Source organism: Schistocerca cancellata, chromosome 4 (genome assembly GCF_023864275.1).
Source record: "Schistocerca cancellata isolate TAMUIC-IGC-003103 chromosome 4, iqSchCanc2.1, whole genome shotgun sequence".
Classification (NCBI taxonomy): domain Eukaryota; kingdom Metazoa; phylum Arthropoda; class Insecta; order Orthoptera; family Acrididae; genus Schistocerca; species Schistocerca cancellata.
In genome coordinates, this window is record NC_064629.1 from 440,391,653 (window position 1) to 440,414,169 (window position 22,517).

At 41.7% G+C, this 22,517-nt stretch overlaps 1 protein-coding gene and 1 non-coding gene across 2 annotated transcripts in view; one reads left to right on the plus strand and one right to left on the minus strand.

Moving 5' to 3' along the window:
* Nucleotides 1–7,023: 7,023 nt before the first annotated feature.
* Nucleotides 7,024–22,517, minus strand: part of LOC126184242 (uncharacterized MFS-type transporter C09D4.1-like) — a 181,936-nt gene continuing 166,442 nt past the window's right edge. Inside the window, exon 7 of the mRNA XM_049926612.1 lies at nucleotides 7,024–7,677. Within this exon, the coding sequence (XP_049782569.1) occupies nucleotides 7,344–7,677 (334 nt within the window). The 3' untranslated portion in view covers nucleotides 7,024–7,343. The remainder of the gene's footprint in view (nucleotides 7,678–22,517) is intronic.
* Trnas-uga (transfer RNA serine (anticodon UGA)) lies at nucleotides 20,458–20,532 on the plus strand. Its single transcript has one exon. It is a non-coding gene; the product is annotated as a tRNA-Ser (tRNA).

The window sequence follows — 22,517 nt, forward strand, 5'->3', positions numbered from 1 at the left end:
CTATCAAGGGACAAAATTCATAGAAGTACATACGTACGGACTTCAAAAAAAAGTTACATATGTCGTTCCACGCTAAGACCATTGTGTAACAAGAGTCGTGCATTATCAGAAGGAAGTACACTTTTTGGGTTTCTTGAAATACACAGTTCTACTGCGGTACAGATAACAGATGCATCGCAGAGTGCGACTGAAACCGCACGACAACTGGAAACATACTACAAAGTTGAAATACGCGAGACAGCGTGATTCTTGTGGACATACGTCTAAATTTCACACAGGCTCGCAGTGAAATTCAGGCGGTATATTGCGTCCAGCACTAGTGAAATGGTGCCAACAATTTGACCAAGACAGCACAGACGTGTGGTATGCTGATTGGGAACTCCAGATCTTACATCATGCGATTTCCATTTATTCGGCAAGCTGAAATAACATCTGGAGGGAAAGACATTTTTGCAACATGCAGCGGTTATCGAATGAGTCCGTGAGAAGAGAGCTTTTTTATGTCGTCGACGACTTGAACGATCAGTAGAACGTCCCGATCGACGTTTACAGAGACTTGGTAGCTATGATGAAAAATAGTGTCACGTATCTGTGAAACTGCCAAGCACGTGGATGTGAATTGCAGAGTAACGATGTAGATGTGGTTCGGTATTCAATAAAAGTCACTTGGCCTGCGATAATAACGTGTAACTTACTGTCTGAAGTACCGTCGTACATATACTGGTACATAGGGCCTATTCTTGAAGAAAGTAATGGCAGTATAAGTACGGTTCGTGGATTAAAGTACCCTGTATGCGATATTGGGAGCGCATTATGGTGCCGTGCAACAAAATTATACCTCACTATTTGCCGGCTAAGAGATATAAGACGGTTGTTAGCTCAGTTAAATCGTGTGACTCTCAATATAGAGTAATAAGGATACACAGGATTATACGCCTAATGAAATGCAAATGCTCCATTGCATGATGGACTTTTCTACCTCATAATGCTAGCAATGTCACTAGCTGCAACGATTTTGTGTATCTACCACTACAGAGAAAATGAAGGAGGCCAGCTTTCTGGTATGAAGGCGTCCGCGGAACAGCCACTCCGCTTGAGGCCTAAAATACCCGCAACATGCAAACTGATGGCAGCAATCACGTGTACGACCTAAGCGGAAAGGGCAGAACGTCACTAGCCAGGATATGAACCTGTTCGTCTCTGCCAGAAGATACTATAGAATGCGAAAAATAGTGCAACATTCATTCAAAGAATCGGGTTATGCTTAAATGGGAAAATGCTAAGAAGCCGACCCATGGGTGCACTATGCAAAATATTAGCAAAGGCCTATTGACTAGTGCATGGGAATTATAGGTCTTGATTAAATGGTGTTACACATCGCAGAAACCAGATTGTTGGCGACAGTGTAATAGTAATCTGGAAGTAAAACAACTTCTGTGTCACCATGTTGCCGTGTGTGGTACGAATGTTACTTTTCTTGCAAATGCACTTCTTGATCAGTCTCGACTTGCAGCAGTGACAGCAGCAACTACCACCACCTGAAGATGTCGCATTTACATTGATGAAATATTGTGGGATTTACACAATACGATCCGGCGGCAAACCCGAGAAGTGTATTTGCAACAGATCCGTCGGGAAAGCCTGAAAAGTCGCTACTTTCCTTCCTTAACGGATGAAATCTGAACGCTCTTGCATATTGACCAATGTTTAATCTTGCTTAGCACTTTCAGTAATTTATCGTGTACCATTTTCTCTAGACTGCTGAGAATTTTATTTATTTATCCATTAATTGGAAAAAAGGAGAATGAATATGTGGTAATGGGGCATACATCAACTAGCTCCGTTTTTCTTACGACATTATAATGTTTGTAGCTCTTGCAAGAAAAACTGAACAACGAAAGTAAAAATTTAATAGAAAAAGTTTATAAGTAGGAAAGAAAAAAAATGGTTCAAATGGCTCTGAGCACTATGGGACTTAACATCTATGGTCATCAGTCCCCTAGAACTTAGAACTACTTAAACCTAACTAACCTAAGGACAGCACACAACACCCAGCCATCACGAGGCAGAGAAAATCCCTGACCCCGCCGGGAATCGAACCCGGGAACCCGGGCGTGGGAAGCGAGAACGCTACCGCACGACCACGAGATGCGGGCAGTAGGAAAGAAAATGATTTATAATAAGACTAGGTAATTTGTAATCCTTGTATCGAAAAGAAAATAGTAAAAATTAACCATGAAGTTCTAGAACCACTTGATTTGTTTACATATTTAGGTCAGTTAAATACAACAACTATATGGACAGTAAATGAGGCGAGAGTTAAAACGGTCTGAAATGTTTTTGGTAAACTCAATAGGGTTTTCGAAACTAAGCTTCCGATTCATCTGAAACTAAGTGTTAGCAATCACTGATATAGGGTGTTAGGGAATTCCAGTTACAAACTTATATAATTGTAGACGGGTGTGAGTACATAATATTTTGAATAGGAAGCCATGTCCAGGAACGTATGGTTCCATCAGTACCGAGTATTAAGAGCAACATGGTTGAGTACATTTTTTTCAGAATACACTGATAAAATTCGTCTGAATGGCGAAACTCACGGTGATGGACGGACTGCTCGTCGCCTTTATCAGGATCGTTCTCCACAACATCACACATCACATATTCCTTTCGCGACAATTACTCAACGGCGTCGAAAAAGAGTAGCTTCACCGTCAGCACGCGTGACTGTGGTGTTCCAAGGAGACGTCGAACACGACTTGGAAGAGGCCGTAATGCATCACGTTGGAGAGAACCCGTCAACGAGTACACGAGCAATTTCTGTGGCTAATAATGGGTGGAACTGTAAAACAAGTGATGTGTCGGGTCACGCCTGATGAATTACTTGTAAAAGATGTCGCATTGCAAGGTGGCATCATTTTGAGCGACATTACAACTACCACTCCGGAAGTATAAACATCGAGACAGGAAACCATTAACGATACTGGCATCGTCTAGCGATCTGAATTTGTAGCAGAATATCTGCACGTTGGGCGATAGTGAAGTGGACGGAGACAGGAGGCTGGCAGGAGAACGGGAAAGACACAAGCGTGGCAGGCGGGCCTGAGAGCTGAAGACAACAGCGCCCGTAAGCTACTCTGGAAACCCCAGGCGGGTGGACCGCGGCTTAGCGGGAGCCACGTGGCCGAGGACAAGGAGAAGACACAGGGCTCGCTCACAAAACGCGTGGCGCCGTGTAAGTGGTTTTCCCAACTTCTGGAACAGTCTGGAAGCTTCTAGAAGCTTCGGTCGGTTGTAAAAATGAGATTGGTCGGCGCTCGGAAACAAACGCCTTCCAGCAACATGATTGGCCACACACATTAAAAGGGGGAATAAAAAGGAACATGAGCTACGAAGAAGGAGGCAGCTACTACTATGTGGTCAGTAGAGAAGCGATAACAGAAGAATAGGTCTGTCGGGAGAACTGGATGACTTCGAATGTAGATTAGTCGTTCCATGTCACTTGAGTAATAAATCAGTCTTGGACATTTCCAGCCATTCTAAAACTAGAAAAATCGACTGTTGGTGATGTAACTGTGACGTGGATACACGACGGAACAACCATAGATATACCAAGACGAGGCAGACATCGCCTACTGACGTACACGGATCGCAGTGCATTCAGGAGGGTCGCTGTAAAAAATCGCATAAAACCAGCGGAAGGAATCACTCCTAAATTCCAAAGTCTACCAGCAGTCCAGCTATCAAAAATGTTTCATATGGCTCTGACCACTATGGGACTTAACTTCTGAGGTTGTCAGTCCCATAGAACTTAGAGCTACTTAAACCTAACTAACGTAAGGACATCACACACATCCATGCCCGAGGCAGGATTCGAACCTACGACCGTAGCAGTTGCGCGGTTCCAGACTGTAGCGCCTAGAACCGCTCGGCCACCCCGGCCGGCTGCACAATCACTGAGCATCGAAATTGAAAAAGAATGGTATACAACGGTCGAGCAGCTCCTTATTAGGCACACAAGCGACGCCTGAGATGGTGTAAAGAGCGACACCGTTGGACAATAGGTGACTGGAAACGAGAGGTACGGAGTGATGAATCACGCTGTACCTTGTGGCAATCCAGTGGAAGGGTTTGGATTTGGCGATTGTTTAGAGAACGTTACCTCACATCACGTGTAGCGGTAACAGTGAAGTACAAAGGATGTGGTGTTACGGTATGGACGTGTTTTTCGTTGTCTGAGTGTGGTGCCCTTACCGTCTCTAAGAAAACGCAACATTCGGAAGGACAAGAACACAGTTTACAGTACTGCGTACAGCTCGTGGTGGTGGTAAGTTCCTATGGGACCAAACTGGTGAGGTCATCGGTCCCTAGTCTTACACATTACTTTATCTAACTGAAACTAACTTACGCTAAGGACAACACACACACCTAAGCCCGAGGGAGGACTCTAACCTCTGACAGGGGGAGCCGCGCAAATCGTGGCAAGGTGCCCTAGACCACGCGGTTACCCCACGCGGCTACAGTGCATGTACAGTTCGTACACGATGATTGTTTGAATGAACAGGACAGTGCTCCATAGCACAAATCAGTATCTGTGAATTAATGGCTTTTGGGCAGTAACATTCCCAATATGGACTAGCCTCTCCAGAGTCTCGAACTAAACTGAATGGAACGCCTTTAGGATGAGTTAGAACGTCGACTTCGTTCCATATCTCAGCGTCCAACAGCACTAAATCACTGACTTCGGCTCTTGAGGAATAATGGGCTACCAGTCCTGCAAAGACGTTCAGACACCTCGTTAAATGTGTTTCCAGCAGAGTTCAAGCCGTCATAAAGGCAAAGAGTGGACACACTCCATATCAGTGTCCACTAATAGGTGTCCAGATACTTTTGATCAGATAGTCTCTGTCCGGAAACGAAATGGAGCGGGAAAGGTAACTGCGACCGAAGTGTGATTGAAATGAAGACGGGTATGTACCCAGGCAGAAGGACAGCAGTTCGATTAACAAAGTTCTTTGCTTAATGCGAAATTATAATAAGAGTAGGTTTAACGTCCTGCCTAAGAGATCATCTCGCTCAGAATGGGATAGGTTAGGCGAAGGAAGTCAGCTGAAAGGTAACATCTGAGCATTTTCGTTCAGCAGTTTACACTACTGGCCATTAAAATTACTACACCACGAAGAAGTTCCTAAACAGACACAAAGATGAAATCGCCGTTCCAGGTGAATGGACTGGACGGACATATACACTACTGGCCATTAAAATTGCTACACCACGAAGATGACGTGCTACAGACGCGAAATTTAACCGACAGGAAAAAGATGCTGTGATATGCAAATGATTAGCTTCTCAAAGCTTTCACACGACGTTGGCACCGGTGGCGACACCGACAACGTGTTGACATGAGGAAAGTTTCCAACCGATTTCTCATACACAAACAGCAGTTGACCGGCGTTGCCTGGTGAAACGTTGTTGTGATGCCTCGAGTAAGGGCCGGCCGATGTGGCCGAGCGGTTCTAGGCGCGTCAGTCTGGAACCGCACGACCGCTACGGTCTCAGGTTCGAATCCTGCCTCGGACATGGATGTGTGTGATGTCCTTAGGTTAGTTAGGTTTAAGTAGTTCTAAGTTCTAGGGGACTGATGACCTCAGATGTTAAGTCCCATAGTGCTCAGAGCCAGCCTCGTGTAAGGAGGAGAAATGCGTACCATCACGTTTCCGACTTTGATAAGGGTTGGGTTGTAGCCTATCGCGATTGCGGTTTATCGTATCGCGAGACATTGCTGCTCGCGTTGATCGAGATCCAATCACTGTTAGGAGAATATGGACTCGGTGGGTTCAGGAGGGTAACACGGACCGCCGTGCTGGATCCCAATGACCTCGTATCACTAGCAGTCGAGATGACAGGCATCTTATCCGCATGGCTGTAACGGATCGTGCAGCCACGTCTCGATCCCTGAGTCAACAGATGGGGACGTTTGCAAGACAACAACCATCTGCACGAACAATACGACGACGTTTGCAGCAGCATGGACTATCAGCTCGGAGAACATGGCTGCGGTTACCCTTGACGTGGCATCACAGACAGGAGCGCCTGCGATGGTGTACTCAACGACGAACCTGGGTGCACGAATGGCAAAACGTCATTTTTTCGGATGAATCCAGTTTCTGTTTGCACTACCATGATGGTCGCATCCGTGTTTGGCGACATCGCGGTGAACCCACTTTGGAAGCGTGTATTCCTCATCGCCATACTGGCATATCACCCGGCGTGATGTTATAGGGTGCCATTGGTTACACGTCTCGGTCACCTCTTGTTCGCATTGACGGCACTTTGAACAGTGGACGTTACATTTCAGATGTGTTACGACCCGTGGCTCTAGCCTTCATTCGATCCCTGCGAAACCCTACATCTAATCAGGATAACATCTGGTCAATGGTGGCCGAGCAACTGGCTCGTCACAATACGGCACTACTCTTGATGAACCGTGGTACCGTGTTGAAGCTGCATGGGCAGCCGTACCTGTACACGCCATACAAGCTCTGTTTGATCCAATGCCCAGGTGTATCAAGGCCTTTATTACGGCCAGAGATGGTTGTTCTGGGTACTGATTTCTTAGGATCTATGCACCCAAATTGCGTGAAAATGTAGTCACATGTCAGTTCTAGTATATTATATTTGTCCAATGAATACCCGTTTATCATCTGCATTTCTTCTTGGTGTAGCAATTGTAATGGCCAGTAGTGTAGAAAAATCACGGGAAACCTAAATCTGGGTGGTCGGATGGGGATTTGAACCACTGTCTTCCCTGCTGTGAGTCCAGTGGTGATGTAAGAATGGGTCCACACAACGACCTAATGGGACATAGACACATGACGTTACTTAGTAGCAACACAGATGAAGGCCTCGATACATGGAGGAATCTGAAAGACGCCTTTATCCTACAGGGAACTACAAATTGCTGATAATGATTATATACGCAGAAATATCCACGAAACTGAATAATAAAATTTATTGTGTGTTTTTACATATTTTGTTGTCATAAAATACAGTCTTGCTTTTAAGTATAAAAGCTTATGTACGCAAAAATAAATATCGATAACTGTGAAAACAGTGTGATGTGGCCGCAGAATAATTCACGAGCGTTTCTCAGTCTACTGAGAAGGCCATAACATCTCGAAATATTGACATCAATTCACGTTTTAGACGATGGAGTTCTTTCGTGTGAATAAACTCTTCGAAACATTGCTCTTCTCCACTTGCATCTTCGTGTGATAACACGTATTCAGTGAGCCGAAAGCTGGCTTTCCGTGGGCACATTCTGTAAGGTGCGACGTGGCCTGTCAGTGATGGCCGTCGACTCTGAAGCTGTTTTTGCGAGCATCTTCTGTGTCCTTGCGATCGGGGGCGTTGGCGGCGAGAGAGACGTGGTGTCGGCGCAGGTCTTCCCTGATGAAGACGGTGACGAGGAGCGCGACGAGCAGCAGCGCGCTGAGGAACACGTTGGCCCACAGGTCTCCCACGGCGCCCAGCATCCAGCCGTACAGCACTGTGGCTGCCGAGCTCGCCGCCTGCACTGCGATCATCATCACGGCCATCGCGATGCTCTCGGGCTCTGGGTACGTCAGCTCCGACACGAACTCCATGCCCACCGGGAAGTAGCCACCCGATGAAAACCTGCAAACCAACCAACGACCTGTCAAGGACTAGAAGCTGCGCTCTATTAGCAGCTGAACGTATACACCTTCCAGCATCTTGTAAATACAAAGATAAAAGACTCATTGGTAACCTGAAACTCTCTAGTCAACTGGACGGTGGTTTATTCGCAGGGAAACTGTGATCCAAACGAATAGATTTTTACACTGCTCAGACAAATTACTTTTGAGTAAGTAGTCAGGAATTGTCTTCAAGTCTAAGAACCAATATTTTCAAAGCGAAGTCCCCCTAGAAAAGTATAGACCAGGGGCGGTCAAGAATTTAGCTGGGGAGCCGTGCCTTGCATGAATGCCATAGTGCTCAGCCTCGCTGCACATTTCTCCCACCGCCATGGCACGCTTACTGAGCGTGAGGAGAGGTAAAGAGGAGGAGCTGCGAACGTGCCACATTTAAATGTCTGTGCAGCCGCACTGCATACGACTTGATTTTATACTTCACATTTCGCAACAAAATAGATCACAAGCAAAATAAATTTCCAGGTTTTTTTATTTTTTATTTTTTATTTTGGCGCACTGAAGACATACCGAGCGGTCTGAGGCGCTGCAGTCATGGACTGTGCGGCTGGTCCCGGAGGAGGTTCGAGTCCTCCCTCGGGCATGAGTGTGTGTGTTTGTCCTTAGGATAATTTGGGCTAAGTAGTGTGCAAGCTTAGGGACTGATGACCTTAGCAGTTAAGTCCCATAGGATTTCATACACATTTGAACATTTTTGAACTGAAGACATAATATAATTCTTATCTGGCACAAACTGTAGCCGTGCGGACAGACGCAGAAAATTTCCCAAATTTCGCACTCAGGTTCATCTACATCTGCATCTACATGAATACTCTGCAAATCACATTTAAGTGCCTGGCAGAGTGTTCGTTGAACCAAATTCACAATTCTCCAGTATTCCAATCTCGTATACTGCGCGGAAAGAATGAACACCTATATCTTTCTGTACGAGCTCTGATTTCCCTTATTTTATCTTGGTGATCGTTCCTCCCTATGTAGGTCGGTATCAGCAAAATATTTTCGCATTCGGAGGAGAAAGTTGGTGATTGGAATTTCGTGAGAAGATTCCGTCGCAACGAAAAACGCCTTTCTTTTAATGATGTCCAGCCCAAATCCTCATCATTTCTGTGACACTCTCTCCAGTATTTCGCGATAGTACAAAACGTGCTGCCTTTCTTTGAACTTTTTCGATGTACTCCGTCAGTCCTATCTGGTAAGGATCTCACAACGGGCAGCAGTATTCTAAAAGAGGACAGACAAGCGCAGTCTAGGCAGTCTCATTAGTAGACTTGTTACATTTTCTAAGTGTCCTGCCAATAAAACGCAGTCTTTGGTTAGCCTTCCCACAACATTTTCTATGTGCTCCTTCCAATTGAAGTTGTTCGTAAATGTAATACCTAGGTATTTAGTTCAATTTACGGCTTTTAAATTAGACTGATTTATCGTGTAACCGAAGTTTAACGAGTTCCTTTTAGCCCTCATGTGGATGTCGTCACATTTTTCATTATTTAGAGTCAACTGCCACTTTTCACACCATTCAGGTATCTTTTCTAAATCGTTTTGCAGTTTGTTTTGATCTTATGATGACTTTATTAGTCGATAAACGGCAGAAAGAAACAGCAAAGGGCCTATAACAGTTCCTTGGGAAACGCCAGAAATCACTTCTGTTTTACTCGATGACATTCCTTCCATTACTACGAACTGTGACCTCCCTGATAGGAAATCGCAAATCCAGTCACATAACTGAGACGATATTCCATAAGCACGCAATTTCACTACGAGCCACTTGTGTGGTACAGTGCCAAAAGCGTTCCGGAAATCCAGAAATACGGAATCGATCTGAAATCCCTTGTCAATAGCACTCAACACTTCACGTGAATAAAGAGCTAGTTGTGTTTCACAGGAACGATGTTTTCTAAACCCATGTTGACTGTGTGTCAATAGACCGTTTCCTTCGAGGTTGCCACATAATCGTGACTTACTTATTTTCGTAATTGAGAAGTGGTTTTCCACACAAATATGTCGATCCAAATATCGTAGCAGTTTTGCAACTCATTATGGAGACATGCAAACACTACCTGAGGAAAGCAGTTCCTGGAGATTTTTAACGCAAGAGGATTTGTGATTAAAACGAGAATTACCTTGCAGGTCAATCAGGTACATCTGCACATACACAGGCGTGCTTTCAACTGACACGGCAAACGGTCTCGAAAATAGCTGGAAAACAGATGGAAGATTCACAGTGTCCTCAAAAGGTTTAGGAAACTAATCTTTTAATTGCATAAAAAGTTCTCGGTTTACTTGCCGCGTCAAATTTGGATAAAATCCCAAGCTTTCGATGACTACCTCCGTCATCTTCGTCAGGGGTAAAACTGACTGTCGTGGACCGGTGAGGCTTCCGCTTTTATAAGCAGTGGACGGCTTCTCATTGGCTGGATGACGTCACGGTGAAACCGATGCGTACTGAGGTGGCGGCCTCTATATCTATAGATTTTGTTTGCGCGCTTTATCCAGCGTTGCTTGCAGCGCCATCCATCGCAACAGGCGGAGAACTGCGAGGAATGTAAGAAGTCTCCCTCTGCGCTCTTTCTATATCAATTGCGCGCTTCCATGCATTGCTGAGTGCATAACCGGAATCTCTGTTGAAATTATTTTCACAGAGTCTAATTTCAACTGCTTCCCTGATGACAGAGTCCCAATAGTTTGAAGCGTGAGCAAGTAGTCTTGTTTCATCGAATAAAATCTTGTGTTTATTTAACAAACTGTGCTCAGCCACCGCTGACCCGCCCCGACCCTCGTCATGACCCTCCCCCTAAGTACATCCATGACTATTCCCGTGCCGACTGGAATGCCTACCGGGATACCCTCTCCACTCAGGTCGATAGCCACCCTCTCGCCTACCGCCGTCCCGATGATGTCACCCATGCCGCCTCCTTTCTCCAGCAGACCTTGTCTGAGGCCGTGGAGGCCCACGTCCCTACTGTTGCAATCCACCCCCACCGTCCTACCTTACCACCACAGGCCGTCCTCCTCCTCCGTGAATCCCGTCGTCTCTACCGTGCCTTCCTCCGCACGCGTGACCCGGACACCCTACGACGCCACCGGCAACTACAGCGACACATTCGAAATTTGCTCGCGGCTAAGAAACGCCGGGACTGGCGACAGACATGCACCCGTTTAAATGAAACCCTACCAATCAACTCGTCCAAGTTCTGGACCGCCTTCCGTCGCCTTACCGGAACTAAACCCTCCCCCTACTATCCTCTTCTCCACGATGATCACCCCTTCCCTGACGCCCTTAGTAAGGCCAATCACTTTGCCTCCTACCTGTCCGATGTGTTTTCCATCCCTGATGATCCCCAGTTCGATTACTCCCTCTTCCCAGATATCCGCGATCGAACTGACACCTCTGTCCCTCCCCTCGCTCCTGGTTTCCAGTACTTGGACAACATTCCACACACGGACCTTAATGCCCCCATCACCACACAGGATCTCATCACTACACTCCGCACCAAACGCAACACCGCTCCTGGTCACGATCGTGTCACCTACCGTCACCTTCGTGAAGCTCCTGTCTCTTTTCTCTCCACCCTGGCCAGGCTCTACAATGTAGTCCTGTCCACCGGTTACTACCCCGACCTGTGGAAAACCTCCCGTATCCTCATGTTCCTCAAACCTGGCAAACCGCCGTCCGCCGTCTCCTCCTACCGTCCCATCAGCCTTACCTCGGTCTTCAGCAAGGTCCTGGAATCTATCCTCACCCGCCGCATCCACCAGCATCTCCGCCAGCACCGCCTCCTCCCCGTTACCCAGTGTGGCTTTCGGCCGTCCTTCTCTTCCGACGATCTTCTCCTTCACCTCACTCATCTCCTTTCCGAACAGCTCAATTCCCGTCGCTCCGCAATCTTCCTCTCTCTTGACCTCGAACGCGCATATGACCGCGTGTGGCATTCCGGTCTCCTCTTCAAGCTCCAAACCTTCGCCCTTCCCATTAACTACGTTCGTCTGATCGGTTCCTTTCTCTCCCGCCGTCCTTCCCATGTCACCATCCATAACACCGATTCCTACACCTTTTTCCCCTCCACCGGTGTGCCCCAAGGCTCCGTCCTCTCCCCCCTTCTGTACTTGTTGTACACGGCGGACATGCCGCCGCCGTCACCCCCCGTCCACCTTCTCCAGTTTGCCGATGACACCGCCTTCCTTGCCCTTGCCCCCACCCTGCGACGCTCCCAACACCTTCTCCAATCCCATCTTGACCGGTTCACCGCTTGGTGCAACCAGTGGTTGCTCAAGGTCAATCCTTCCAAAACCCAGGCGATCATTGTAGGCAAAACCACTCCCTCCTTCCGCCTCCTTGATTTCTATCTCACCGTTTATGGCCGTCCCATCGCTCTCACCCCCACCCTTAAGTACCTTGGCGTCACCCTCGACCGTCGCCTCTCCTGGACTCCCCATCTCCAGACACTCCAAGCCAAGGCGCGTTCCCGACTCCGTCTCCTTAAGCTCCTTTCCGGCCGAACGTGGGGTCTGGACCCCTCCACCATCCTCCACACCTATAAGTCCCTCATCCGCCCTATCCTCTGTTACGCCCATCCAGCCTGGATCTCCGCCCCCCCTTCCTTTTATAAATCCCTCCAAATCCTTGAACGCCATGCTCTCCGCCTTGCCTATCGCATCCGTCTCCCTTCCCCCACGCGGATCCTGTATGACCTTATCCCCTTCCCCCACCTCCTCCTCTTCCTCGAAAGGATACGAATCCTATACACCTCCCGTAAACTCGATCCTCCTCACCCGCTCGTCTCCCCGATCCTCTCCCAACCCCGCCCGCTGCCGCGCCTGTACTCCCATGTCCCACCCGGTCTCCATCTCTCCACCCTCCTTACCCTCTCCCAAGGTGGCTTCCGCCAGCTCCCCCTCCCTGATGATGCCCTCCTCCCCTCCATCTACCCCTCCTACCAACTTTGATCCTCCCGCCCTCCTCCTGTGCTTGCTCCTCAGGGCACCCTCCCTCCCTTCTCTCCCTTTTCCCTCCCTCCTCCTTTTCTCGTCCCTCGTCCCCCGGGCCCCCCCCTCCCCTGTCCCTATCCTCCTGTCCCCGTCTCCTCAGCCGTGGCATCCTCTTTTCCTCCCCTCTCCCCTTCCTCATCCCTGTTGCCCTCTTGGCAGGTCCCCGGACTCGCACACGCTAAGTGGACATTCGCGCGCCGGAGATCACCGCCATCAGTGTATCGTGTGTGCCGTCATGTTTAGTGTTCCGTTTCGCCGTCACGCTCCATTGTTCACCAGTGACGTCGTCTTCTTCAGTGTTTGTGCGTCGGGTCTCCAGTTCCTAGTGTGGATTGTCATCAAGTGTGAACGGCTTCTTGTGCTTTTATATTCTTGTGTCTCCTGTTTTTTCCCGCCGTTTTTCTATGTAATGTCTCTTCTTTGTTTATCTCCATGTACTCTCTTCGGCTGAAGAGCGGCGTATTGTGCTGCTGCCAGCCTACCTGTTTGTTCAGGTTTCAAAATTACAATAAAGTAAAAAAAAAAAAAAAAAAAAAGCCACCGCTGATTTTTCTAGATACCTGTATTTCAGGTGACGCTGATGTTCCACACTGCGATCGGCGACAGTTCTTATAGACTGGCCCACATAACTTTTGCCACACTCGCAAGGAATGCTGTAAATTCCCGGTACTCTCAGGCCAAGATTATCTTTCACGGGTCGCAGCATTTCCTTAATCTTCCTGGGTGGCCGGAAGACTGGTCTGATTCCTTGCCGGTTTAGGACTCTGTCGATCTTGCTGGTCGTTGCACCGCAGAATGGTAGCCGCGCCATGTGTTGGTCCTCTTGATCTGTTCGAACAGCGTCCTTTCTTGGTTTCTTCGCCAGGGTAGATCTGATATCACGATCAGAATAACCATTTTTTATGAATACCGTCGTCAGATGGTTAATCTCGGAGCCGAGATGATCCTTGTCCGAAATAGCCCTTGCTCTGTGTACGAAGGTGTTCAGCATAGCTCTCTTCTGAGCTGGGTGGTGAAAACTACGCGCGTTTAGATATAAATCTGTATGCGTCGGTTTTCTGTGCACAGAATGTCCGAGACGTCCATCTGATTTTCGCTCCACCAGTACATCTAAGAAGGGTAACTTTCCATCCTTCTCCACCTCCACTGTAAATCTTATGTTCTGATGTATACCATTCAAATGTTCAACAAACTGCTGCAGTGCCTCATTGCCATGTGGCCAGATTAAAAAAGTATCGTCAACATACCTGAAGAAGCAGGATGGACGTAAGGGAGCACTTCCTCCATGAAGAAGTTAGCTATGGCTGGTGACAGCGGCGAACCCATGGCTGTTCCGTCAATCATTTCATAATATTTTCCACCATACAAAAAATAGGTGGTCGTCAAAGTGTGTCGACACACGACAGTCAGTTTTACCCCTGACGAAGATGACGGAGGTAGTCATCGAAAGCTTGGGATTTTATCCAAATTTGACGCTGCAAGTAAACCGAGAACTTTTTATGCAAGGACTCTGTCGCGAAAGACTTCGTAGTCATAATCTTTTAATTCTTTCAAGGCCACAATGAAATCTTCAAACTTAGCGTTTCCTTTAATGCCAGTGATCTTAGAGATCTGGCCTATGTTTGTCAGATATGTCCCTTCCATAACGCGATTTTCTTTCGAAATGCATCCCCGTAAAACCAGAAAAAATTGTTTCTCCCCTTGCAGTGTCTTAATGTGGGCAGTGTGCAGTGAAGTCCACTTAAAATGCGATGTCTGCAGTTGTTTCTGGATGTTCTAATTTTCATTCCTGCACTCCTTTTTCCTTCATAAATTTAACAACATGTCTCTGCACTAGCCCTCACAACACGTGCTCGAAGTGAACAGAGTGCTGCACGTCTTTACAGATGGCGTACAGCGTCGTGAATGTTTCGCAATATGCAGATTACATGTCTGTAGGCTGCTTACAGCTGCTTGCCCGTAGCAGAATATCGTATCTGCCATCTCCTGTGCTGAATAGTAGGCGCTCATTGGGAGCTGAACATCCAGTGACGTAGACGGAAACAAATTACAGTAATGTGCTGCTGTGCCACAACAAATAATGTGCCATATGAACACTACGAGTACGCCAGATGAAAATAACATGGAAGACATAAGACTTACGACCATTTTTGATGGGAAGTTTGTGTTTGTCCTTGATGCATACTACATCCCCTGTAAATATTGGAAGATTTTTTCCGGACAGAGTGTATAAAGTCTCCAGACGATTCGTTCAGTTCCATAGAAAGCTGTTGCAACTTACAGCAGAATACTGCGTACGACTTCAGAAATGTTTGCCTATCACTTCGCCAAATTCTTCACGTGCCGCACGCCTGGAAATTTAGCAGAAAGTGCTTGCTTCTTGGTGAACTTGTCAACTTCATATTTAAATTCTTTTGCTTGGTATTATAATGTCGTTTCACAGCAAATTTGCAGCACCTGCCGCTTATACGACTGCATAACACATACCGAGAATTCTCATCCCTCTTTTCAATCATTCCCATTCATTTTTGAAGGACTATTACGATAGATCGTTAGACTGCCTCTTTTTATGCAAACAGCCACTAGACTTGTGAACGTCCTCCTTGCCGCGAACAAATGGCAAAGGTTCAAAAGCGCTAAGCCACAATTCTGTCGAACTGAAGAGAGTTGTGCCGAACGAAAAATGCCACATCACAATACTAAATGAATGTCGCGCTGTACCGACTACTTCTGGGAAGGAAGCTCAGACAGGCCGAGCCTTGGCCCTTCACGCATGAAGCCATGCATGCCGTGGGCAGCCCTGGTATAGACATTCAAGGTGCTACATAATTCATGGACAAAGGTCTCTTGTGTACGCAGACAGAAAAGAAAAATCTAGGCGCAAGAATACTTACAGCGAGCGAGATGATTATAACAGTTTCCACAACGAAACTTTGTCTCGAAACCTGGCAGAAAATCCAAAGAGATTGTGGGCATATGTAAAGTATGATAGTGGCAAGACACAATCAGTGGCTTCTATGCGCGATAGCAATGGAGATACTATCGAAAACAGTGTTGCCAAAGCAGAGTTACTAAACACAGCCTTCCGAAATGCCTTCACAAAAGAATACGAAGTAAATATTCCAGAATTCGAATCAAAAACAGCTGCCAACATGAGTAACGTAGAAGTAAATATGTTTGGAGCAGTGAACCAACTTAAATCACTTAATAAAAGCACGTTTTCTGGTCCAGACTGTATACCAATTAGGTTCCTTTCAGAGTACGCTAATGCAATGGCTCCACACTTAACAATCATACACAACAGTTCGCTCGACTAAAGATCTGTACCCAAAGACTCGAAAGTTGCACAGGTCACACCACCATTCAAGAAAGGTAGTAGGAGTAATCCACTAAATTACAGGCCCATATCATTAACATCAATATGCACAGGATTTTGGAACATATGTTATATTCGAACATTATGAATTACCCCGATGAAAACGGTCTATTGACACACAGTCAACGTCGATTTAGAAAACAATCGTTCTTGTGAAACAGAACTAGCCCTTTACTCGCATGAAGTGTTAAATGCTATTGACAAGAGATTTCGGATTGTTTCAGTATTTCTGGATTACTAGAAGGCTTTTGACAAAGTATAACACAAGCTGCTTGTAGTGAAATTGCTAGCTTATGGAATATCGTCTCAGATATGTGGCTGGATTCGTGACATCCTGTCAGAGAGGTCACAGTTCGTAGTAATAGACGGAAAGTCGTCAAATGAAACAGAAGTGATTTCTGGCGTTCCCCAAAGTAGTGTTATAGGTCATTTGCTGTTCCTTATCTATATAAATGGTTTGGGAGACAATGTGAACAGCCTTCTTAGGTTGTTTGCAGATAAAACTGAGGATACCTACTTTTGTGTTACTCATTTTGGTAGTTGTTTGCATTCAAAATCTGGAATATTTGCTTCATCTTATTTGGTGAAGGAATTTCAGGAAACCGGGTTTAATAACTCCACTTTAGTGGTGCTATCATTGCTAATTTTACCATTGGCAATCCGCAGTGAAAGTATGGATTGCCTTGCCACTGGTGTACTTTACATAGAATTTCAATCTGTTTCGGTTGTCTCTCACATTTTGAGACAGAATTTTGTTGTGGAATCTGTTAAATGCATCTTGCATTGAAGTTGCTGCTATGTTTTGAGCTTCAGTAAAATATTGCTAATCCTGGAGATATTGCATTAGCTGAATATAATTGTATGTTCTAGCTCACTTTTCCCAGATCGTCGAAAATAGCAAAATTCCCCAAGTTCCCTCAGAATTTCACGATTTTTTCAACTTTTGGGATAAATTACCCAGAACATACATTCATATTTTACTATATGGATCATACATGTCAATGTAGGTAAATGGCTAATTTCTTCCTACTATTTTCGACACTTTTCAGGAATTTTCATCGTTTTATAGAGTATTTTCACCAATAATTTCGAACATTCACATCATTTGTCCAAATATTTTTCCAATACTTTCCAAAATTTCAAAGGAGAATCGTAAAATTTCAAGCATAAAATCTACATATAAAAGTTTCATATCATACACTCATTTCTTGTTGAAAAATTCTGTATTGTGGTATTCGTTATGATATTGTTGATTTTTCTTCCTTTATATCTTAATTTAATATTTTCATATTCTAAAAATGGAAAATCTCAAACAGTTATTACTTTGAGGTACTTGTTTGGCAAAGTAATTTTAAGATTATTATAGAGCTCCATGGAATGTTTTTATCGACAATTTTATTTAGATAATTACACTCAGAAAATGTAAATAAACATCTGTTTCCAGCTTATTAATTTTCCTGGACAATTTATTATTGCTTAATTGATGTCTTTTTAAGTAGGGGCTCCATTTATATGGAAAAGAATATTTAATATAAAAATTGAAATTTATTCTTTAAGAAAATAATAAAAATAGTCAATATAAAAATACAAATTTATTATTAATGGAAAAATAAAAAAATTCTTATTAAAGTTGTTTTTGTATATGGACTCAATAAACAGGACACATTCTCAAGGCTGCTTTAGCTGTTTCAAAAATGAACAACAAAAATCAAAAATTAATGCAGTTCAAGAGATCATAGATTTTTTTAAATTTCTAGTTTATTTAATAATCTAGAAAATTATCAAAAACCGAATATAAAAAATCTATTTCTATTGATGAAGTTGAGGAATGCAATAGAGTAAGATTAAAAGAAAATATCAATTTTAAGGAATGTAAAAAATTAAGAAAAATTAAAAACTCTCTGGCAAAATTCTTTGTTGAGCACCATATGTTAGATTCTTTTTTTCAACACATATTTATGTACATGTCTGCATCAACATTAAAACTAACATATAATTTATTTTTCGTTTTTTGGTTGCTAAATATTTTTGGTACATGTCTTTTTAATTACATAAATAGGAAAATTGGAAATAAAACTATATGGATTTATATCAGTATGTCTTTTAATTGTGTAACTCATTGCGTAATCTTTAAAAAAATCATGTTGTGGCTCTATATTCTTGCACATATACTTCATTTCTTCCATTTATCTAATGTCATGTACTTAATTTATAATGCTCACATAATGATAAATCAGTCAACTGATTATGTTTATGATTAGTTTGAAATATAACAAAAACGAAGTAGCGCATATAATGATTTGTGATATCGATCACAAAGTTTTTACTACCAATTAGTCCAACTACTTTTGTAGTCATAAAAGGAAATCGGTGTCTGAGAATTTTTAAGGTAATTTCTCATTGTTCTAGCTCCTAACTGCCATCGCATTTAACAACTGTAACTCAAACATCATTATTCTCAACTATAATTTATTCTTCTGTTGTAAGGAATCTTTTATTTGTACTCCATTATTACAATGGCCCAAACAAAAAATGACATCATATGAACTCGAGCCCCTAGTAAATAATACTGTTCAATCTTCTTCCCACATTACTTCTTTACAATCTTTAAAAAATCTGCCAAAAATCGCCAGTGCCTGTAACACTTCATTTTTCTTCATAATTATTTTCCCATTGTCAGTTATATGTCCTCCCATATAAAGCTGAATGTGACAAAGCTAATGATAAAATGAAAGGAAATTCAATTCTAAATAAAATATTGTTTCCTTTCTGTATGGTGACAAAACGAAGTAATTTTTCTGTATAATTATCAATCAATTTTTAATATATTTTCCATCATACATTGGATAATATGTTCCATAAACTGTTTACAATTTCTTGTGCTTTTGATGGAGCCAACTATCACTGATATTTATGTTTATTTCTACACCTTTGTTAGGAGTATGTAATTATTTTTGTTTTTCTCCTGCCAAGAAAACAATAAATCTGATAGCTCTCAATCTTGTTGATTTATGTAGAACATATTTTATTCATTCCTTTCAAAAATAGCTGTTGCAGTAGCAAAATATTATTTATTTTTCAGTTTTGAATTTTATCCTGTATTGAAACAATAATTTCGTTCATAAATTATTGTTGCACCAAATTTGACATTAGGTTTAAAAGAAGCAATAAATTTCGTATCAGTTGAAAAAACTCATCTTTTTACAAATATTCCCTCAGCTAAACAAAAATTAACGTTAATTAATTCAAGTGCCATAGATTTCATAGTATTGTTTGCAACAGGTTCTCCATTAGCTTCAAAAATGTGATGAGTAAATCCTAACAAATTTCTGTTACTATCTTTTTTGTTCATGTACAATTTAACATCATTACCAATATTGAGTATTTAAAATTTCTTCCACTTCAATGTATATATTATGTTTCTTTGTATGAATAAATTTTTCTCAAAGCTTTTAAAACTGCATTAACAAACAGAATTTCTATTCTTTTTCTGTCAAAATGCAGTTTATTATTTTGTAGTATAATATTTGAAGATAAAAATGTGATGTAAAAACTAACCAGTGCCACTTTTTAAGAATGTCTCTTATGGATAAAGATAATATCATTTTGAGAACTGATGATTCATTGCCTAATTCAAATCAAGCCTAATTTACTAATATAAATTTTTACTAATTACATGAGGAAAACAGGCTGTGATCTAAAAACTTGAAGAACTTAGACTTGAAGATAACAATATCAAATACATACATGGTAAGCTTTTACCTAATACAGTTGTAGGACTATTGGTCATACCAGAAGGGTAAAAGCAAAATTGATGATTGATAATTAGATTTTAACTGAAGGATGATTAAAGTGGAATAAAAACAATCGTTTATATTTTTATTCTAAAAGTGTAGATCAATTACAATATCAAGAATTAATGAAAACATGTAAAAAGTTAAAAAGAATATTTCAAAAAATTTTGTTACATTTATTGCTAATAATTATGAAATTATACAAATGGATAAATGTGAAGATAATTCAATTGTTTTATTTCATGCTATCATTCTTGAGAATCAAGATACAGCTAAAGAATATTTTACTGGAGATAAACATAAAGGAATAGCTTGTTTTTTTCTTAGCTGATACATATTCGAAAATACCTAAAACTTGGTCAGAAATAATTTGAATTTTTAAAATATATTTAGGCAAGATAATAAAAAAATTAAATAAAAAACTTGAACTCGGGACCTTTGCCTTTCGCGGGCAAGTGCTCTACCAACTGAGCTACTGAAGCACGACTCACGCCCGGTACTCACAGCTTTACTTCTGCCAGTACCTCGTCTCCTACCTTCCAAACTTGCTGTGAGTACCGGGCGTGAGTCGTGCTTCGGTAGCTCAGTTGGTAGAGCACTTGCCCTTGAAAGGCAAAGGTCCCGAGTTCGAGTCTCGGACGGGCACACAGTTTTAATCTGCCAGGAAGTTTCATATCAGCGCACACTCCGCTGCAGAGTGAAAATCTCATTCTAAAAAATTAAATATTTACTATGAGAATGTTGGTGGAGATTTAAATTTCAATATTTGAAAAGAAATATGTAGTAAATGTTGGCATGTGGGTCAGTTTGGAATTTTGATACTAAATATGATAAGAAAAATAAACAAATCAAATTGTTGAAGTAATATTAGAAAATTTCTAACATGTTCCAACTTAGCTACATAAACATAAATGTAGATGGAATGTATTGAGTCTTGAACATGAATATGAATATTGAAAATTTTCATATACTTTATCCTAATTAAATGAAAGCGACAAAACCTAAAAAATTAAAAATTGGTTAAAAAATGGAAAAACCAACTGAGAATAAAATATGGAATTTGAAAAAAGAAGATTAACCAGTTCCTGGAGCAATTGAAAAAGTTAAAGACGGAATTGAAAGTTTAGGTGATAACATATTAAAAGATACATAAGTAATGTAGAAATTGAGAATCAAATTGTTCCTGTCATATAAAGCTTACTCTCATTATTTAGAATAATTTGATGATATACCACCAATGGTTTACACATTAAACGAATCAGAAACAGAAACAGAATGGAATAAAAATAGAATTAAAAATAAGTATAAGTGAAAGAAAGTGGAACCATTTAAACAGTACTGAAGACACAGTTTTAGTTTAAAACATGTTGGAATGTTTAAATCTCTTAGTAAATTACCAGTAAAATTTCATGAAGATAAATTAATTATTGGTGAAAGAGAATATGTAGGTACAGATTAATTAATAAATTCTTTAACTAAAGAACATGTTACTATAAATCATATAATTCAAAATTTTATTCTAACACTTTGCCAATTATGCAAATATATTATTAAAGTCAAAAACACTACATTCTGAATAATCAAAAGATAATCAAATAAACGTATTAACTATCGTTACTTGAAAAAATTAATTGCCGAAAATTATTTTCCAAAATTAAGATAATCAATTACTGATCATTATGCAAGTGAGAAAATAGCTGAATGCTTCATAAAGCATACATACATAACATACACTTGATTATATTTGCATGAATGATGTTAGAGATTAAATCTATGAATAAATGATAATTCATAGTCAAGAATTACCTGAATTATTATACACCAGAAGTTGGTGTATCAAAAATGTTAACTATTGAGTTTAATAATTTTATTATTAACTATCCAAAAAGTACACCTTATTTAATTAAATTTTTGAACAGTTTACTGAATACATTTTAAAAGAATGAAAAATAAGGTAACTGATTGGTTAACAAATTGATTAACATATTACCATTTCAAATGAATCAATCTGGCTGTAAAAATTGGGGTCCAGGAACAAAATTAAAGAAAGATTAGCTTAAGGAGATCAAGGAATAAATATATTAGACAATGCTTGTAATGAATATGATATTTTATACTCAGATAAGAAAGATTTAGACTCTAGACCTGAAGCAGATGAATAGCTTCAAAAAATCACAAAAGAGAGAATGTTTGTTGTTTATGCATTATTTGCAGAAAAATTAGCTTGTGCAGCAGTTATAGAAATAATCTATGGAAAGTGAAAATCATGCCTAGGATTAGAAATTGACAATAATGATTGGGGATTACAAAATATTTTAATCAAAATTAAATAAGGTAATTTAGGATAACTAAATCAGTATTAAGTGTGTACCAAAAATAAATGTTAAATGCATATAAAATATTGATTTCAACATATATTAATATTTGCCCTTGAGTGGCATAACTAAAGCTAAAGCAATTAAAATTAAACTCAAGAATGCTGTGTTAAAAAGCATTTAAAATTCTTTAACTGGTGCTCAAAAAAAGAAAGACAAATAAAGAAACTGGTAGAAATTAGCTCATAACATTAGTTACAACTGTTATGAAATAAAATTATTGACTATGTAACAGAAAAGAAAGAAGAAACAGTTT